This window comes from Platichthys flesus, chromosome 16 (assembly GCF_949316205.1).
Source record: "Platichthys flesus chromosome 16, fPlaFle2.1, whole genome shotgun sequence".
NCBI classification, from domain to species: Eukaryota; Metazoa; Chordata; class Actinopteri; order Pleuronectiformes; family Pleuronectidae; genus Platichthys; species Platichthys flesus.
In genome coordinates, this window is record NC_084960.1 from 22,706,314 (window position 1) to 22,724,285 (window position 17,972).

General features: G+C 44.2%; 1 protein-coding gene across 1 annotated transcript in view; it reads right to left on the reverse strand.

Moving 5' to 3' along the window:
- Nucleotides 1–1,330: 1,330 nt before the first annotated feature.
- The window catches only part of tspan4b (tetraspanin 4b), a 57,948-nt gene continuing 41,306 nt past the window's right edge, over nucleotides 1,331–17,972 (reverse strand). Inside the window, exons 7-8 of the mRNA XM_062407884.1 lie at nucleotides 4,291–4,374; nucleotides 1,331–3,142 (exon numbers count right to left, since the gene is read on the reverse strand). Coding sequence (XP_062263868.1) covers nucleotides 3,074–3,142; nucleotides 4,291–4,374 — 153 coding nt within the window. The 3' untranslated portion in view covers nucleotides 1,331–3,073. The remainder of the gene's footprint in view (nucleotides 3,143–4,290; nucleotides 4,375–17,972) is intronic.

The following is a 17,972-nucleotide window of genomic DNA, read 5'->3' on the forward strand; positions in this document are numbered from 1 at the left end:
GACCACCAGCATGCCCCACAGAGCGCCACAGGAAGTCATTCCAGCCTCAATGTAGAGAACTCACAAATTGTATATATTTCATATTTCATTCAAATTTTTTCAAAAATCTTAAATTCTTGTATTTCTACTCTTGCATGGAGCAACTGCAACAAACACAATTACCCCCTGGGATCAATAAAGTATTTCTGATTCTGATTCTGATTTTACATGACCAAAAAAACCTGAGGACAAACCTGAAGAGCACAACATGGAATTTCAGTTGAAAGAAAAATCAAAAGCCACCTTTAATTAGTTATTTCTCACCTCAGATGCATCCAGAAGCTATTTGACAGTTTGGGTTTAGAGTATTTAGATTCCATTCTTGTTTAAAACGTGATATTAAAGACAGTGGTACATTAGTACATACTGAAGGAGAAAATGGTAAATCATTGATTTATGACCAGCCTGGATCTGCCAGATCAGGCAATGGAAAGGACAAGGCAAGAAGTGCTAAGCCAATAATAATGGGTGGTGCTTTCAAACTTTCAACAAAAAATAATCAAGTATATCCATCTTTCTACAATCAAAAACAACTATGTTTTTATCTGTCTAACACATTGGCAGCTGGTCAATACAACCCCTCTAACATTCTGAGACAAAGAAGCCTTTATAAAAATGTTAAACACAATTGAAATATATAATAATAATTTACTTGTACACTGCTCCTGGTAGACCATTTTTTTAATTCATGTACTAATGGGTGTGGGTCAACGGCCAAGTACATGTGAATGTGGGTCCTGAAATTTCTTTGATGTAATTTGTATTTACAACCAGTAGTTATTGATGTACGTTTTTGTTAAACCTAATGTGATTGGTCGACCCTCGTCGTCTTAGGCACCTTTGGCATCACTTAGACATTTCCGCTGTGATCTGAATGACTTCAGGGGAAATGCGGTGAATCCGGGGATTTCTTTCCAAAAACACTCCAACAAGAAAAAAAGAGGATAAAAGAGCTTTGTCCAGACCGATCTGATTTACAGATTCAGCAGCAGGTGATGAGGATGAACTGAGACCCAGAGCTCCTCCTGCTCTTTTTATGAAAAACAGAGGCGACTGGATATGGTGTAAGTAATATCTTATACTGCTTCACCAGTTTTTTGCGAGACGAAAAACATCTCTCTGAAAAAATAAAACGGTATGAAAGTTGCAACAGTCACATTGAGGCTACATTATCGTTGCAGGCCAAAGGATTGGCATATTGTGAGTTGTGTTGTTTTTGTTGAGTATGGCTTCAGGTTGTCTGTTCCCCCCCCCCCCCCCCCCCTCCATATGAAACATAACAGAGCCCTGGTGCATTGATATGTTCCTTTATTTTTTGGATCATTTATTAATCAAAATAAAGCAAAATCAGTAAATACAGATCTATTCATCATAAAGTTTTTTGATGGGTCTGTGTTGATCACAAAGAATGAACATGTAGGTCACTGCAGCTGAATCCTTCTCTATATTTATCCCTTTTTGCTAGTGGCACAGAAAAAAAGCTTCTTTAGGCAGTGGCTGCAGTCATTTTTAAGCATTTAAGCCATAAAACAGCCAATTTAGTTCACAAGAAGACAGGGCCAGCCTGAATCATTCCATTCATAGGAGGTGTCAATCCATTCTGGCTATTTTTGTCAGTGAGCCATGCACATTTTGAACAGGCATGCAACATTGTTACTAGTCTACAATACAATGCTACTGCCATAACTAGCTGTTGAGCCTTAACAGATAATCTATATGTATATGCTCCAATGAAAAAGATAAGGTTCGATAGACGTATATGGTAAATACGGACAATAAAGTATAGTGGTTAGATAAATTAGATTGAATAAGACCGCGAGTCACTCAAGCAGACACATTCAAAGTACATAAGATGCAAGTCCTGAAATTATTAACAAAGTGCTCCATAGACTATTTTCTGTTCTTTCAGTGATTTCTCTTTGTCTGTTTTGTTTTACTCCATCATAATGGTTGCCCAACACACAACCAGATGATTCAGATTTACTCTATTTCTCTCTTGACATGCGGATGGGGTAAATGGTCAGGTTAATCTTATAGCATGTCCTAAAAAATAAACAAGATGCTGTAAAACAATATGTGTGTTTTTTAAGTTTTAAGAGGACATAGGAGCCATCATTTCCCTGGAGGAGCAATGCATTTACAGTTGCAATCAGAAATATTCAACCCTAACCTCCCAAAGATTTGAAGGATTTATCAATTAAAGTTTTTTCAAAGAGCAAAATTCTGCTTCGGATGACCTCTTTATGAGTTGAGTGATACATCAAATCAACACAGAAAATCCATGACGGAGTATTCGTATGTTACAATATATTTTGTTAAGATAGCAATGTTACAATTATTCAACCCCTATAAAATATTGTTGTTTTTAAAAAGCCCATTTTTAAAGAGGAATGTGATGCCTTCTGTTGACAAATTAAACCTTGGTGATCATTGGACTTTCCAGCAAGGCAATGATCCCAAGCACACCTCCCAGTCAACCAAAGCTTGGTTGATAAAAATATCCTGGAACGTCCTGGAGTGGCCTTCTCAGTCACCAGATTAAAATCCGATTGGAAATTTTTGAGGGGATTTAAAGAAGGCAGTTGCTTAAGTCAACTTCTGTTGACTAAACATAACTTAAATATGTATCAATAAATATTTGTTGTTGTTTAATGAGGTTTTTGTTATTTAATGTCATTATCTTTCATCCACATCACTATAATGTCTTTTGAGGTGAGGAGGTTGAATATTTCTGATTGCAATTGTATGTAATTGTGACTTGTTATGACTGACAGCTGAAGGATGCCACAGATAAAACAAAACATCATTGTTGAGCAATGGTGAGGTGCATGATATTAAATTCATATGACTGGTATAAAGACAAACAGCATTGCTCATCATTTTATTCTTCCACAGTGTGTTGCTTTCTATGTTTATACTGACTCATGTCTATTACATGTTAGCTTTGAGGGGAATCCTACAGGGAATTTGAAACCCAAATTTAGATCCTTGAGAAGATTGTGATAATAAAGGACAGCGTACATCTGGTCTGCACTTAGTCCAAGTGCTTCTCTGCACACAGAATTTGATAGTACATCATCATGGAGAACCCCAGAGCCAAAATCTGACAAGACAAAAGGAGGTTTAGGGCAAATACAAATTTAATCTTTGTCCACACAATCAGAGATCAGATAAATGAAACACACACACACACACAAATAGGACAGCTCTGGGGTTAATTTTTTAATCCTTGTCAAACAAATGTGTAACAGAATGTAATGTGTGTGAATAAATGTGTTGAGCTTATTAAAATGAGTTTTTATTATAATTTGCTGCATTTGAGGTTTTATGGGACAATGAGGTAGCCTGGATGCCAGACGAACTTAGCCCCGCCCACAACATTTTTGGTCGGGAAGTTCGGTCTGGAGTCGCTCCATTGGGAAAAAATTATGCCCCGACCGGGCCGATCAGATTGTCAGGGCGGGCTTTATACGATGATTGACAGATGATCAACGGTAAAATAATCAACAACGTCATCAAATTGCCCTTGGGTTGAATTTGTTTTCAACAAACATGCCTGCCGCTGGCGAGCTGAGATGTGTAGATGCTGCCATTGAGTCTGTTTTAGAAGACATTGACAGCGCATTCATTTTGAAAGAGGAACAGAGAACGTGGAGGCGACGCCAAAGCACCGCGCTAATCCCTATCGCCCCGGCGCTTGGCTGTTCACAACGGACACTGAAGCGACGCTGAACCGCCGGGCAGCGCTAATAATATCACCCGTTGATCCAGTAGATCGCTGCACGGCTTTGTGCCGGTCACACCGGAGGCTGAAGCACCGCGCTGCGCCAAGGCTGCCTCACGGTGCTTCAGCCTCCGGTGTGACCGGCACAAAGTTTTAACATGGGAGTGGATGGGAGCCAGCTGTTATTTAAGGCTTGGTGCTGCGCTGAAGCGTCCGGTGTGAACCCGGCGTTAGTAAATAACTCACAATGCGTTGCTTAGCATACGTCACATACTACGTTGATCTGATTGGTTGTAGGTCTATCCAATTGAGCGAAGAGGAATTTTACTTCCTGGTCAGTTGAAACACGCCCCATGATCACAGCCCAATGGAGCGGTCTCAGACTCACATTCTGACTAGAATTGTGAGTCTGACAACGTCAGGCTACCAATGAGGTGGAATAACAATAACTTTCAGAAGAAATACAAGGTTTTCAATTGACGATTACATTTAAAATATAAAATAAAGTAAATATTGGTGACACGTACCTGTACAACACCAATACAGACACCAAACACCAGGACTGAGGGGATGTTAATTAGCAGCCACTGCCTGGCCTTCTGATAGCACGGCTGCAGGAGACAAACAGAGATTGAGTGCATGAGGGACGTGAGCCACAAGGCAAGGAAGCTCACACAGAAAGGAATAGGTATTGCAGAAGAAGAATAACAGGAACAGATGAAATGCACAGATAAGTGAGGGGTAGATTGCAAGTAATCATAGAAAATCATAGTAAATGATAACAGGTTGACGCACTGAGGGACTTTAAATTCAATTCAATAAGCTTTATTGGCATTACATTTACAAAGCAGAAATTCAATATTAAAGACAATCAAAGAGTTATACTTACACAACAAAAGAACTTTGCATAGTAGGTCTAGACCTTACAATATTAGAGAAACCCAACAGATCCCAAAATAAGCAAGCATTAGCAACTGTGGGGAGGAAGAACTCCCTTTTAACATGAGTGATACTTTGAGATGTAATGATATATGATTATATATGATAATAATACTTCTTAATAAGTAGTTGTAGTAGTCACAGATCTGTATCCTCCTGCTCAAGAATCAGAGATAACTGTAGAATGAGAGGGGGGGACAATGTTAGTGACATGAAATTATGGTAAATGGTGTGTTTAAGGACGTTGTTCTGGACCCAGAATGCAGACAGGGACACACTAGAGGGTGTCTTCAATGTATATAGAAATGTGTTGAGGGCGCTGGGCTTTGATGGCAGGGGACAGTCAGTTGCTGAGCAGAGGCCTCTGGGGAAGCGTTGCTGGAGGGGTAAGACAGCCATTCCTTTTATCGTACTGAAAGTCCAGGGCGGGGTTTGCGGGTCCGTTCAGTGAGGCGCTGATTTACGGGCCGTGGAGTGGAGCAAGGCAGCCTGTACCTCTTTTCAGACACTGCCACTTCTTCTTTCTGGCCCAAAGAAGCCATGAATGAGTTGGTGAGGGAGGAATGGACATACTCTATTCATGGAAAGCAGGAGCTTCAGCTCAAAGCCACCTCAAGGTCCTGGTAACCCCGCTCCCTCTGCCCATTTTTTTGGTGGTGGTATCCAGAGGAGAGGCTGGCTGTGAACCCCAGTGTCTCTGTCCAAAATATTAACCAGAGGTTTGTGCAGGAGATTGGACACATGTAATACCAGCTGCTTGGAGAGAGGGACAAAATAATTTACTTTGTGTATTTTGTATGAACAGTCAGTTTTGTGGTTCTTAGCAGTTCAAATTTGTCTACATTAGGGGAGAGCGGGATAATGTGAGACATCAGGTAATGTGAGACATCGGGTAATATGAGACACCCCCTGTATCTAGGCAATGGTACATATTTGTGGTCATGTGACCATTATGTTTTCAAGCCCCTCCCATTCCCCCCTTGCCATGAAGGAGAAGTTGTTGCAAGTGCTATGGAAAGTATGTTTTTTCACAAAATGTGTTTTTTGCATGTAAAAGTAAATTTTCTTGCTTTGAACTTAATAAACTGTTGTGTCAAAACAAATTGATTCAGGTAGAAAAATGTATATCATACATGTTGATGAACTTCCAACATATAAAACCATGTGATTGATGCTAGCTGAAGATTAGCCTGAATTGCTAAGAGATGTTTTTTCTAAAATGTTGGCTGTGGGGTAAAGTGAGACAAATGCTGTGGGGTAAAGTGAGACATGAAGCACAATTTAAGTTTAGTCTTAAACATATTTAAGTGTGGTATTACATTACATATGTTTTATTTTTTAATGTCATAAACATTGTAGAAAAGCCATCATGGCAAGAAACTACACCAGGAAGTCAACCTGGGGCCAACACCCCTCGCAGAGAGTGCAGCCGCTGAGGTCATGCAAGGAAAGAAGTCCGTAAGAAAAGCTGGAAGGGTTAGAAATGTTGACAAGAGAAACCTCAAAAGATTCACAAAAAAAAAGAGAAAGGGGAAGTAAAATCAGTAGCCTGGGTTGCAGTAGCTGAGGCAAAGAGAATATTCACAGATAGAGGAGGAGGAGCTTGCCAAACACTTGAAACAACTAGCTGACCAGTTCCATGGCCTTGCTCCAGTTAAGTGCCGTTGACTGGCATTTGAATATGCAGAGAAAAACAATATCCCTGTCCCTGCCAATTGGACAGAGCAACACTGTGCAGGTAAGCTAGGGTGTGTAAGAGATCACATGAATCACAATAATCATAAATGTGCTTAATTGACAGATCCCCATGATTCTGTCACTAGTCCGGTATTAGTTTTGGAATGTGTGGTTGTTAATCTAGCTGTCAGGATTTTAACTAATACAACATGTGTTGTAATGGTAGTTCTAAAGTGGAAAAAGTAAGTGGATCACTTTACCCCCTTGATTCCTCTGGTCTGTCTCACTTTACCCCTTAGCTGGTGTGAAGTGAGACACAAGACCACTTTAAAAACAATCATATTTTCACTGCCCTTTGTCCTGAAGACATTCTGATGAGATGGTAGACTTTATGAGGTCCATTTCAGAAAATACTGTAGCCTTATCTAAGGTCGAACATGGAAGAGATCTTGAGAGCCATTTTGACCTCAGAAGCCAATCTTCAGACAGCTGTAGTGGAGCTGTGTAGAGCAACAGGAAGATCGGAAGAGCGAAAGCCAAGAGAGGTGCTGACTAAACTGACATCAGATGATGACGTCGAGACCTATGTTACGCTGTTTGAAAGGACGGCAACAAGAGAGAAATGGCCAAAAGCAGAATGGGTGAACAACCTTATGCCTTTCTTGACCGGCGAAGCTCAGAAAGTCTGTTGGGATCTTTCAGCTGCAGATGCTGTGAGTTACGATAAGATAAAGACTTCCATCCTAGCTCAATATGGACTTAGCCTCCCTGCCAAGGCACAGCGAGCCCATGACTGGATCTACGACCCTGCTCTCCCTGTCCGGGCACAGGTGATGGGGCTAGTCCGTCACACCAGGAGCTGGCAGGAAGAAGCAGAAGGGCCGCCCATAGTGGACACATTAATAGCCTTACTAGAAAATCACAGGATGATGGCTAGTATAATGCGTTCAGAAAATAACAAGCCTCCACCAAAAAAAATAGCAAGGGGCAAGGATGCCAGAGCAGAAGTGCGAAGAGCTACTTTTTTTCAGTTTTAACAATGAATGCGTTTTCGATGCAGCACTAATCTCAGAGGTTCAATGTGAATAAGGATGAGGATGTCATCCAGGGACAAGAATATGAACCAGTTCAACATGTCCCGGAGGTACCCAAGGGAGTATTGAACACCACACCATACCCATCCCCTTTACAGATCTTGATGAGGTGGTAGGCTTTATGAGGTCTATTTCAGAAAACACTGTAGCCTTATCTAGGAGCTAAAAGGTCCATTAAAGTCCATTAAAGAGAGATGAAGATATGTGGAGGGAGACCAAAGGCTTGCTGTTTGTTAAACACTTTGTAAGGGAAAACTCAACCGACCAGGTGTCTCACTGCTTTGGCCTTGGCAAACAGGGAGTTTGCTACAGCGGACGGACACAGCAGATAGACACGGAGGATTTCCTAACTTTTTCATATTAAGTTTTATGAAGCACCTCTTTGTATTAGTTCTGGCATGTCTTCTTTTTCTCATACTGTCTTGTGAAACACCTCTTTGTATAATTTCATTATTTCAAATCTCAAGAGGAATTTCCATCACAAATTCTCCCAAGTCATGGTACTGTGATGGCCCAGCCGGTGAGCAGTGCCCCACATGACTGAGTACAGCCAAACAATGGCAATCCAAAGGCATGGTGTTTGATGGGCAGTTGTGAGGCCGTCCACACCCAGACCACAGCAACAGACCCTGAACGGGCAGCTGAGGTGGAGCCCCTGGAAGACATACAATCAGACGAGGTGTCAATTTCCGGAAGCTGAAATGGAGGGAGGTCTCTGGCCAGGACAATTCGGCTCAGCCTAGCTGCAGGATCCCAACCTAACCCAAGTCTGGAGAGACGTCCAAGTAATGGAGGGTCAAAGCAGGCTGGGGTGAGTCAAGTGTCTTTTCCACATTTCATGATCAAGAATAAGCTGTTATACCGGGTAACTAAGGAAAACTCTGACATCTGTGAACAGTTGCTTATCCACAAATAGTATGCTTCCAAGGTGTAGTACATAGCCCACTCCCACTTACTAGGAGCACAATTAGGGAGAGAGAAGATGTATGAACGTGTTCTTAGAAATAGTGTTTCTACTGGCCATGAGTCAAAAGTGTCGTGGAAGAGTACGGCAGACATTGTGCCGAGTGTCAAATCAACTCCCCAAAGGTAGAGTGCCGAAATCCTCTGATACACCTTCCCATTATTGAAACACCCTTTAGCAGGATTGGCATGGACATAGTTGGGCCCTTATCGAAGTCTAGCCGTGGCCACCGCTATATCCTAGTTATACTGCATTACGCAATCCGTAACCCGGAGGAAATTCCTCTACGGTCGGCTACTGGGAAGGTGGTTGCCAGGGAGATCTGTCTACTGTTCAGTAGAGTGGGCCTGCCGGATGGAATCCTGACAGACCAAGGGTCCTGCTTTATGTCCAAAAGGATGAAATGTCTGCCGAAGTCTAAAGGTGAGACAATCAGAACCTCCGTCTATCACCTCAGACAGATGGACTTGTAGAGAGGTTCAACAAAACCCTAAAACACATGCTGCGCAAGGTAATCGATGTTGATGGTAAGAACCAACTTCTGCCGTATATTCTGTTCTCTATACGTAGAGTACCCCAGGGTTCCAGTGGATTTTCACCGTTCGAGCTTCTGTACGGTCGGAGACCCCGTGGTTTGCTGAATGTGGCCAAGGAAGCCTGGGAGCAGCAGCCGTCCACCCAGCACAGCATCGTGGAGCACGTGGTACAAATGCACCACTGAATGACACAAGTCTGGCCCTTAGTTCGGGAGCACATGTAGCAAGCCCAAGCGCAACAGGCACAGGTATACAACCGGGAGCCCTGGTGAGAGAGTTCAAACCAGGAGACAAGGAATGATTGCAAGTTTTATCCAAGTGGCAAAGGCCTTATGAAATACTGGAACGGGTGGGGCCCGTGAATTATTGTGTACGACAGACAGGCCGTAGGAAAGCCCAACAACTGTACCATGTAAATTTGCTGAAGCCATGGCATGAGCCTCTCCCTGTCCCCTAAATAAATAAACGAATCTTAATCTGAATCCTCCCAGCACAGTGTCATGAGCATGGACGAGATACCAGGAGACCGGGCTGTTACACGAGGAGAGCTGAACAGGGCCGTAGAAGGGCATCAACCCAGCATTCCGACCGTGTACGACAGACAGGCCGTAGGAAAGCCCAACAACTGTACCATGTAAATTTGCTGAAGTAATGGCATGAGCCTCTCCCTGTCCCCAATTTACGAAGCACAAGTGATGTGAATCAATTTCACCTGGTTCTACATGTGGTGGCCACAGACAATTGTTCTCTCCTTGTCCTTCTCTACAGATTCTTCTCCAGCTTTGTGTTCTGCTAATTTCCTTGTCACTACTAGTAACAGGAGGTGGTACCTGCAGCCAAATCAGGTTGAACAGGTAGTTCAGGTCCTCTAGGATGGCACATCCATACGTGTGGTCACAAGAAGCTTTGCTGTTCCTCCAAGCACAATGTCATGAGCATGGACGAGATACCAGGAGACCGGGCTGTTACACGAGGAGAGCTGAACAGGGCCGTAGAAGGGCATCAACCCAGCATCCCGACCGTGTACGACAGAAGGCCGTAGGAAAGCCCAACAACTGTACCATGTAAATTTGCTGAAGCCATGGCATGAGCCTCTACCTGTCCCCTAAATAAATAAACGAATCTTAATCTGAATCTTAATCTTAATGTCCTGCTAGCTAACCTGCCTCCCCAGGTCCTCCCTGAAAATGAGTGACCAGCTGTCATCCAGGCAAGGACAAGACCTCCGAAAACTGCTCGATAGAAACAGAGATCTGTCTTCTCCGAGGCCCCAGGTTAAACAACAGCCATCACCCATGACATCAGAACAGTAAGGCTAAGACCTTACCGAATCCCAGAGGCCAGACGGAAGGCCATCAGAAACGAGGTGAGGAAAATGCTTGACCTTGGGGTGGTGGAGGAATCACAGAGGGCTTGGTCCAGTCCTATAGTCCTTGTTGGGAAGCCGGATGGTAGCGTTAGGTTCTGCAATGACTGTAGAAAGTTAAATGAGATTTCTCTGTTTAGATGAGCTGGTCGAGAGGTTAGGACCTGCCCAGTTCATCTCCACACTAGATTTAACCAAAGTATATTGGCAGGTTCCACTCACCCAACAAGCCATGGAGAAGACGGCCTTTTCAACGCCAGACAGCGCCTTCCACTATCGAGTTCTCCCGTTTGGTCTTCATGAAGCCCTGCCAACATTCCAGAGGTTCATGGATAAATTGCTCCGGCCACACCAGGCCTACGCTGCGGTGTACCTGGACGACATTGTTATCCACAGCACATCAAGGGAGAACCATCTGCAGCACCTAGCAGCTGTTCTCCAGGCTTTACGAGTGGTGGGACTGACAGCCAACCCTGCAAAGTGCTCCCTCGCCTTGGAAGAGGCGAATTACATGGGGTACACTGTCAGACGATAAATGTGAAACCCCAAGTAAAGAAGGTGGATGCCACAACAACCTGGCCCCAACCCCAGACCAAACGTCAGGTGAGAACCTTTCTAGGGTTATTGGGGTATTACAGACAATTCATTCCTAACTTTGTCTCTTTAGCGGCCCCCTTACATGAGCTGACAATCAAAAGTGCATCCAACAAGGTTAAGTGGACGGAACAGACACAGCTGGCCTTCAACGCCTTGAAGAAAGCCCTCTGCAGCGAAACCGTGCTACACACCCACGACTTTGGCAAGAGGTTTTTACTTCAGACAGATGCGTCAGAGGTAGGCCTTGGGGCAGACCTGTCCCAAGTACATGGTGGAAGTGAATACCCCATAACATTTGTTAGCCGCAAACTGCTTCCCCATAAGAAGAATTATGCAACTATAGAAAAGGAGTGCCTAGCAGTTAAATGGGCAATAGATAAAAATAAGACTTACTGGGTCAAGAGTTTACATTGGTCACTGACCACGCTCTATTGAAGTGGATGACCTTCAACAAAGATAGGAACGCCAGAATAATCCGTTGGTTTCTACACCTACAGGACTTTAAGTTCACAGTGGAACACAGAGCCGGAAGGCTGCATGGGAACACTGATGCCATGTCGAGAAGGGACGACTGCCTGTGGTCAGCAGCTTCCCACCGTGGTTCGAAGCTGATGGGGGTTGTATGTGATGGCCCAGCCGGGGAGCAGTGCCCCACATGGCTGAGTACAGCCAAACAAAGGCAATCCAGAGGTATGGTGTTTGATGGGTGGTACTACCCCAGAGGATTCTCATAGGGAACATCTCCCCTCCCAGGTGTCTCTGATTGTCCCTCACAGGTGGATTGAATCAACCAGACAATCAGGAGCCTTCTTAAACCTCAACCAGAGGATACGGAAGCCAGACTGTTTTGGGCTACTGAGGAGGGAGAACCAGACACTTTCCAAGCCAGTCTCAGGGTAAGAGGCCCACGGCCTGCCTTTTGTATTAATGAAGAGGAATAATTGCTGTGTCTCTCTTGGATTATGAAGAGCCCAACGGATCCCAAGATGCCAACTGCAAGTCCGGTGAAGCTTTTTTTGAGTTACCTTTGTGCTCCCTCCTCCCTTTTCACCCTAAGTTTATAAATGAACTAAGTTATATTCACTATAAGATTAAGATGCATATATTAGTCCCAAACACATGCACAGACATGCAGGAAGGGAACTTTTATCACTGCTTTTGTCCCATCTGGTGCAGGACACACAGAGCAGTGAGCGACCATGTACGGCGCTCGGGGAGCAGATGTTGGGGGAGTAAGGTGCCTTGCTCAGGGGCACTAGACAGGGTAGGGAGACTCTTGGATTTTTAGACAGATAAATCCAGGTTCATCTTTTGTTGTCTCTCCATGGAGTCGAACCAGAGACGAACCAGAGACCTTCTCTGCCCATGGTCCAAGTTTCTGCCACTAGACCACCGCCTCTCCCATAACCCCTGCTTCTGACTGCTCTTTTCCAGTTTGTGTACCCACTGTTTACTCTTGCAAGGCCAGGCTCCCACAGTGCACAGGGTAGTGAAGAGAGTTTGGGATGTTCAGGTGGTGGGTTATTAGTGACTTTCCTGAGAGCTTAAGAAAACCGGAGACAGTTGGAGTTTTAGAATACACTCCAACTGACTATAGAGGCGGAGGACTAATTTATATGGGGGTTGTGGCATCAAAGACAAGTCCTCCCCAAGACCAGGGGGATCCGAGGATCTTTTGTTATTGTGTTATTGTATACAGTTGGGATCCCAGGTTGACACACGAAGGAAGCATCAATGTCATCATCCCCCAAGTCCACCAGGCCTTGCAGGGGAATGGAACTGTTGAATCCAGAGAGAGATGCGTGAAACTGCATTCGTAGGTGAGGGGCTGATGAAGAGGAGGTTTGGCTCCTCACGGCCACCTCAGTAACTGAGAGCCTGATTTTTTGACAGGTGGGGACAGGAGCTGAGGAAATGGCCGGCTAGTAAATCAAAAATTAGCAAAGGAATTCGACATAAAAACCTAAAAATGAAATCAACCTCTGCAAACATACAACAAAACAGGTAATTTAGACGTGGACTAACCCTGTCAAATGTAGCATCTCTCTAATCCAAGGCTGTCTAGGTAAATTAATGAACATTTCAAGACAGAGGAGTAGTAGCAGCAGCTGTGGCTGAGGGGTAGAGTGGTCGTCCTCCAACCTGAAGGTCGGCAGTTCGATCCCCAGTCTGACCCATCTGCATGCCAACGTGTCTTTTGGCTGAACCCTGAATGGCCCCCATAGAATAACAAAGTGCTGCGTATACATGCACTATATGAATGTGTGTGTGAATGGGTGAATGTAAAACTGTACTGTAAAGTGCTTTGAGTGGTCATCAAGACTAGAAAAGCACTACATAAATAATATATAAACCATTCACCATTTAGTACTGCAGACTCATTAACGAATAACACTAGACTCCGTAGCTCCTCCAAAAAAAAGCTCATGAACAGAAATTTTAGAAGCAGCAAAGAAACCTATTCTATATATAAACAGCTTCTCTCAGATCAACCTTTATAAGGAAACTTGAATTATCTCATTTACTAAACCAACAACTTGTATTTTACCGATATGTAACATATTTCTAAAATCATTCCGAAATGATTCACTTATCAGCTGTGGGACGCTCTCCAGAAATTGTTTTATGACCGGTCCAGGAATCGGAACCAGACACTATCTCCAGTGACATAGACTGTTTCTGGTCCAATCCTTCTCATGGACCTGCAAATAAGCAGAACTTGAGAAAGTTACTTTTTGGGGAATTGTATGTCATAATGCGAGAGTTGTTCTTTGTTGTTCGTTGATAGTCAAAACACAAAGTGCACTGGCTTGTGATGTTGCATGAAACTTTTTCAATTAGGTGCACAAGCATACTGTATAATTTTATGCACTGAGCCTTTGTGCGCCTCAATAATACACCTATTGAACCTTGTAACAATTCGCCCTGTTTAAAACCCTAGAGGAAAATTACTACGCATTGTTTTTAAGGCACGGGTGGATTAGTCCCGCTGCGTACAGCGTGTGCCGCCTGCCCAACTTATAACAAACGAATAATCACTGGTTAGACCAATATTCTTGTCATTTGTCCCACCACACATAAAATAATATATATAAACGAAATAAATCAAGACAAGTTGCGTACGATTATCTGTATTTACACCAAACAACAACACCCCCACATATCACCTCAACACGTCCCCGCAAGCAAAGTCGGACATGAAAACATAAACACGCTATTTATACAAAACCCAAACATCAATATTTCCCCACCCCCGGATCATTACATAACCCTGGGGTTTTAAACAGGGCAAATTGTTACAACCTCTTTCTTAATAGTTGAAATAAACAAACAGCTGGGATATCAATCTGTCAATTTACGAAGCACAAGTGATGTGAATCAATTTCACCTGGTTCTACATGTGGTGGCCACAGACAATTGTTCTCTCCTTGTCCTTCTCTACAGATTCTTCTCCAGCTTTTTGTTCTGCTAATTTCCTTGTCACTACTAGTAACAGGAGGTGGTACCTGCAGCCAAATCAGGTTGCACAGGTAGTTCAGGTCCTCTAGGATGGCACATCCATACGTGTGGTCACAAGAAGCTTTGCTGTTCCTCCCAGCACAGTGTCATGAGCATGGACGAGATACCAGGAGACCGGGCTGTTACACGAGGAGAGCTGAACAGGGCCGTAGAAGGGCATCAACCCAGCATCCCGACCGGTATCTGCTCCTTTGTGTGAGAAGGAACAGGAGCACTGTCAATGCCCTATAAAATGAACTCCGGCAGGCTACTGGTGTGCATGCTTCTGACCAAACAGTTGGTATGAATGTCCGACGTTCTCTAGTGGGACCTTTGCTCAGAGGGCAAAAACCACCAGAATTGGCTTGGGCAACAATTGCAACCCGTTCGCTTCAAAGATAAGACCAGGTTCACACTGAGCACATGTTACAGGCGTGAAATAGTCTGGAGACGGCGTAGTGAACGTTATGCTGCTTGTAACATCATCCAACACGACCGGTTTGGCTATGGGTCAGTGATGTTCTGGGGAGGCATATACTTAGAGGGACTGCTTTTAGGTACCAGGATGAAATCCTTAGAAGCGTTATCAGACCTTACGTTGGCGCAGTGAGCACTGGGTTACTCCTGTTGCAGGACAATGCTCTGTGGCCTGAAAGTGTAGGATGTTCCTAGATGATTAAGGGATTGCTGCCATTGACTGGCCCTCACTGACCTAAATCCTATTGAGCATCTATGGGACCTTATGTATCATGGTATCCAACGCTATCAAGTTCCGCCAGAGAAGGTCCAGGAGCTCACTGATGCCCTGATCCAGGTCTGGGTAAGAGATGCTCAGATGTTGTTGGGAGTGCATACAGGAAGGTGGCCAGAGTACTGAGTCACATTATGTGTTGCCGCGATGAAATTCACACAAGATGGATCAGCCTGTGATGTCAAGTTTTTACTTACATTTTCTGTGTGGTTTTGAATCTAGCCCTCAATGTAGCCAGTTCGTTCAGTTTACGTCAGCGGTCCACTCCTCACCAGCTTTCAGTGTTTTTTGCCTTGCCTTGTCTTGCTTCGTTTTTGTTCCTCGCCACATCTACCTTAATTCCATCTGAGTTTGCAATAAATCCCTTTAAATGACAAACTGTCTGTCTCTGAGTTCTGCCTTGAGTTCAACTTATTCTGCTGAACCCAACAGACCGAACTGGCCACAGAATAGACTCGGAAGACTAGGACTTCACAAACAAATTCTCTGTATACTCTCGGACAGCAATCAAGCTATGTTACACCAAGTATCTTTGCATAATTATTGAATTAACTTGCCCTGCCAACAACTCAATTATCAACACCGGGAGAGAACAATAAAGGAATCCTAATCTTAACCAGACGTTCAGTCTAGCCCTCCTACTCCAGCGCGCCCTACTGCCTGTGCCACATTCAGTCAGAGGGTTCTATGCTCAGGATCCCGGACATTTCACCGGAGAATTGGATAAGTGCAGAGGCTTCTTTTTCAAAGCTTTCTAGTGTTTTTATCCCCGCTTACTGACTTTCCCCAATGATTAGTCTTTGGTTAATTATGTTATGGGGTTATTAAGGGGTAGAGCATTCGCAGTTGTGATTTATTGGCTGCTAAAAGGATGCTGGATGGAACGATAAGGCTTTAAAAACATCATTTCTGAATGGAGTTAATGAAGAGTTGAAAGATGAATCATTCTCTTGTCTCACAAAATATCGGGTTAGATAACCGCCTGCGTGAACGACGTAGAGAGAGGTTTGGTAGTTCACCTTATTCTTGTTCTTCACCCACACTCGCCAGAGTGGCAGCTCAGATGCTAACAGGAGCCCACGCTTTGTCTCCTCCTCCCCCCGCCAACTCTGAAGAGGAGCCCATGTTCGGTAGGACACTCGCGCCGTCCCTGGGATTCCACCAGCCCGCCTGCACTCTGCCTCCAAGGCCTGATCTTTGTTGCTTTTTGTTGAGCAATAAGCTCTTTATTTAATATACTCATATCAGTCTCTGCTTTTAGGGTCTAAGTTTTGTTACAGTAAGTTTCCATTGAGAGCGGGCAGGTTAAGGCTGACCCTGAAAAGGTTAAAGCAGTAGCAGAATGGTCATTGTATGGACTGATCATAAGAATTTAGCACAGTCAGGCATCCATGTGCCCTAACTCTTGGAAGGCACATTGGGCCCTCAACTATTGTCCAGGATCCAGAATTGTCAACCCGATGCTCTTCCCTGCCAGCATGGTGCTGAAGAATCCTCCCAGCTATATGCTTGGTTGCTGTTTTCTGGGAGATTGAATCTGTGGTGAGAGAGAAACAGCACACTTAACCCGACTCAAGTAATGGGCCTCCTAATCGTCTGTTTGTTCTTGACTCTGCTCGTTCCCTGGTTCTTCAGAACGTCCATTCCTCCCATTTCCCGGAATCAGTCATACCTTGTCCCTGCTCAAGCATAATTTCTTGTGGCCCTGCAAGGAGACTAATGCCTATGCCTTTGTCTCGGCCGGCACAGTCTATGCCCTAGGGAAATCTTCTCATTCATCTTCTCAGAAACTCTCCCTGTGCCAAGTCGCCCCTGGTCCCACATAGACCTAGACTTTGTGACTGGTCTACAAGATACACACAGCCATTCTCACCATTATTGACCGCACTACACTGTGTGATATCAGAAGTGTAAAGTTACACGAATTACATTTACTCACGTTACTGTAATTGAGTAGTTTTTTTGTGTACTTTGTAATTTTTTGAGTAGTTTTGAAATGGGTAATTTTACTTTTACTTAAGTAGATTTTGACTGAAGTATTGTACTTCGCTACATTGGAATTACATCCGTTACTGCGTAAAAAGGCGCAAGGCAATTCTCACTGCAGTGGTAGATCCTGCAGAGTGGATGACGTTCTGTCATGTGTACGTTCAACATATGAAAACTGATCGTAAAGTTCACTGTTCGCGAAAAATATGCGCTACATGCACAACACTGCACATGGAGCCCCTGCAGAGGGGCTGCAGAGCCGCGGGTTGCCGACGCCTGGCTCCGGAGATTGAGCGATTTGTTTACTGCTCCACCGTTAAAGAGATGCGGACGTCAAAACATTAGTTTGGCTGTAATATTTGTTCCCCCACGCATTTCCCTCTCCCGGTCGCGCGCCCCACCTGTTATGACTCCGCGCACCACACACTTTGAGAATCACTGCGCTACATATTTGGCGCTCTATGCAAGCTTCACTCCTGGCACCCCCCCCCCCCCCCCCAAAACGATTTTCCACAAAAAAGGAACTGCAACATACAGACGGTATTTTGTCCTGTAGGACTGCATTTCTTTTCAAATAAACACAACAAAGATAGCAACGACATGGGGCAAGCATTCGATTAGACAGTGTCTCTCCTCAGGAGAAGGAAAACATTCTGTAACGTTTTAGCTAGACCTCACATAATATGAACGTGTTCACCGTTCAAATTCATTATTTGTCATAAAGTTGCACACGGCTCGACAGAATCGCGAATGCAGAACTCTACGACCACAAAGCCAGGAGACGTCAAAGAACTGCAA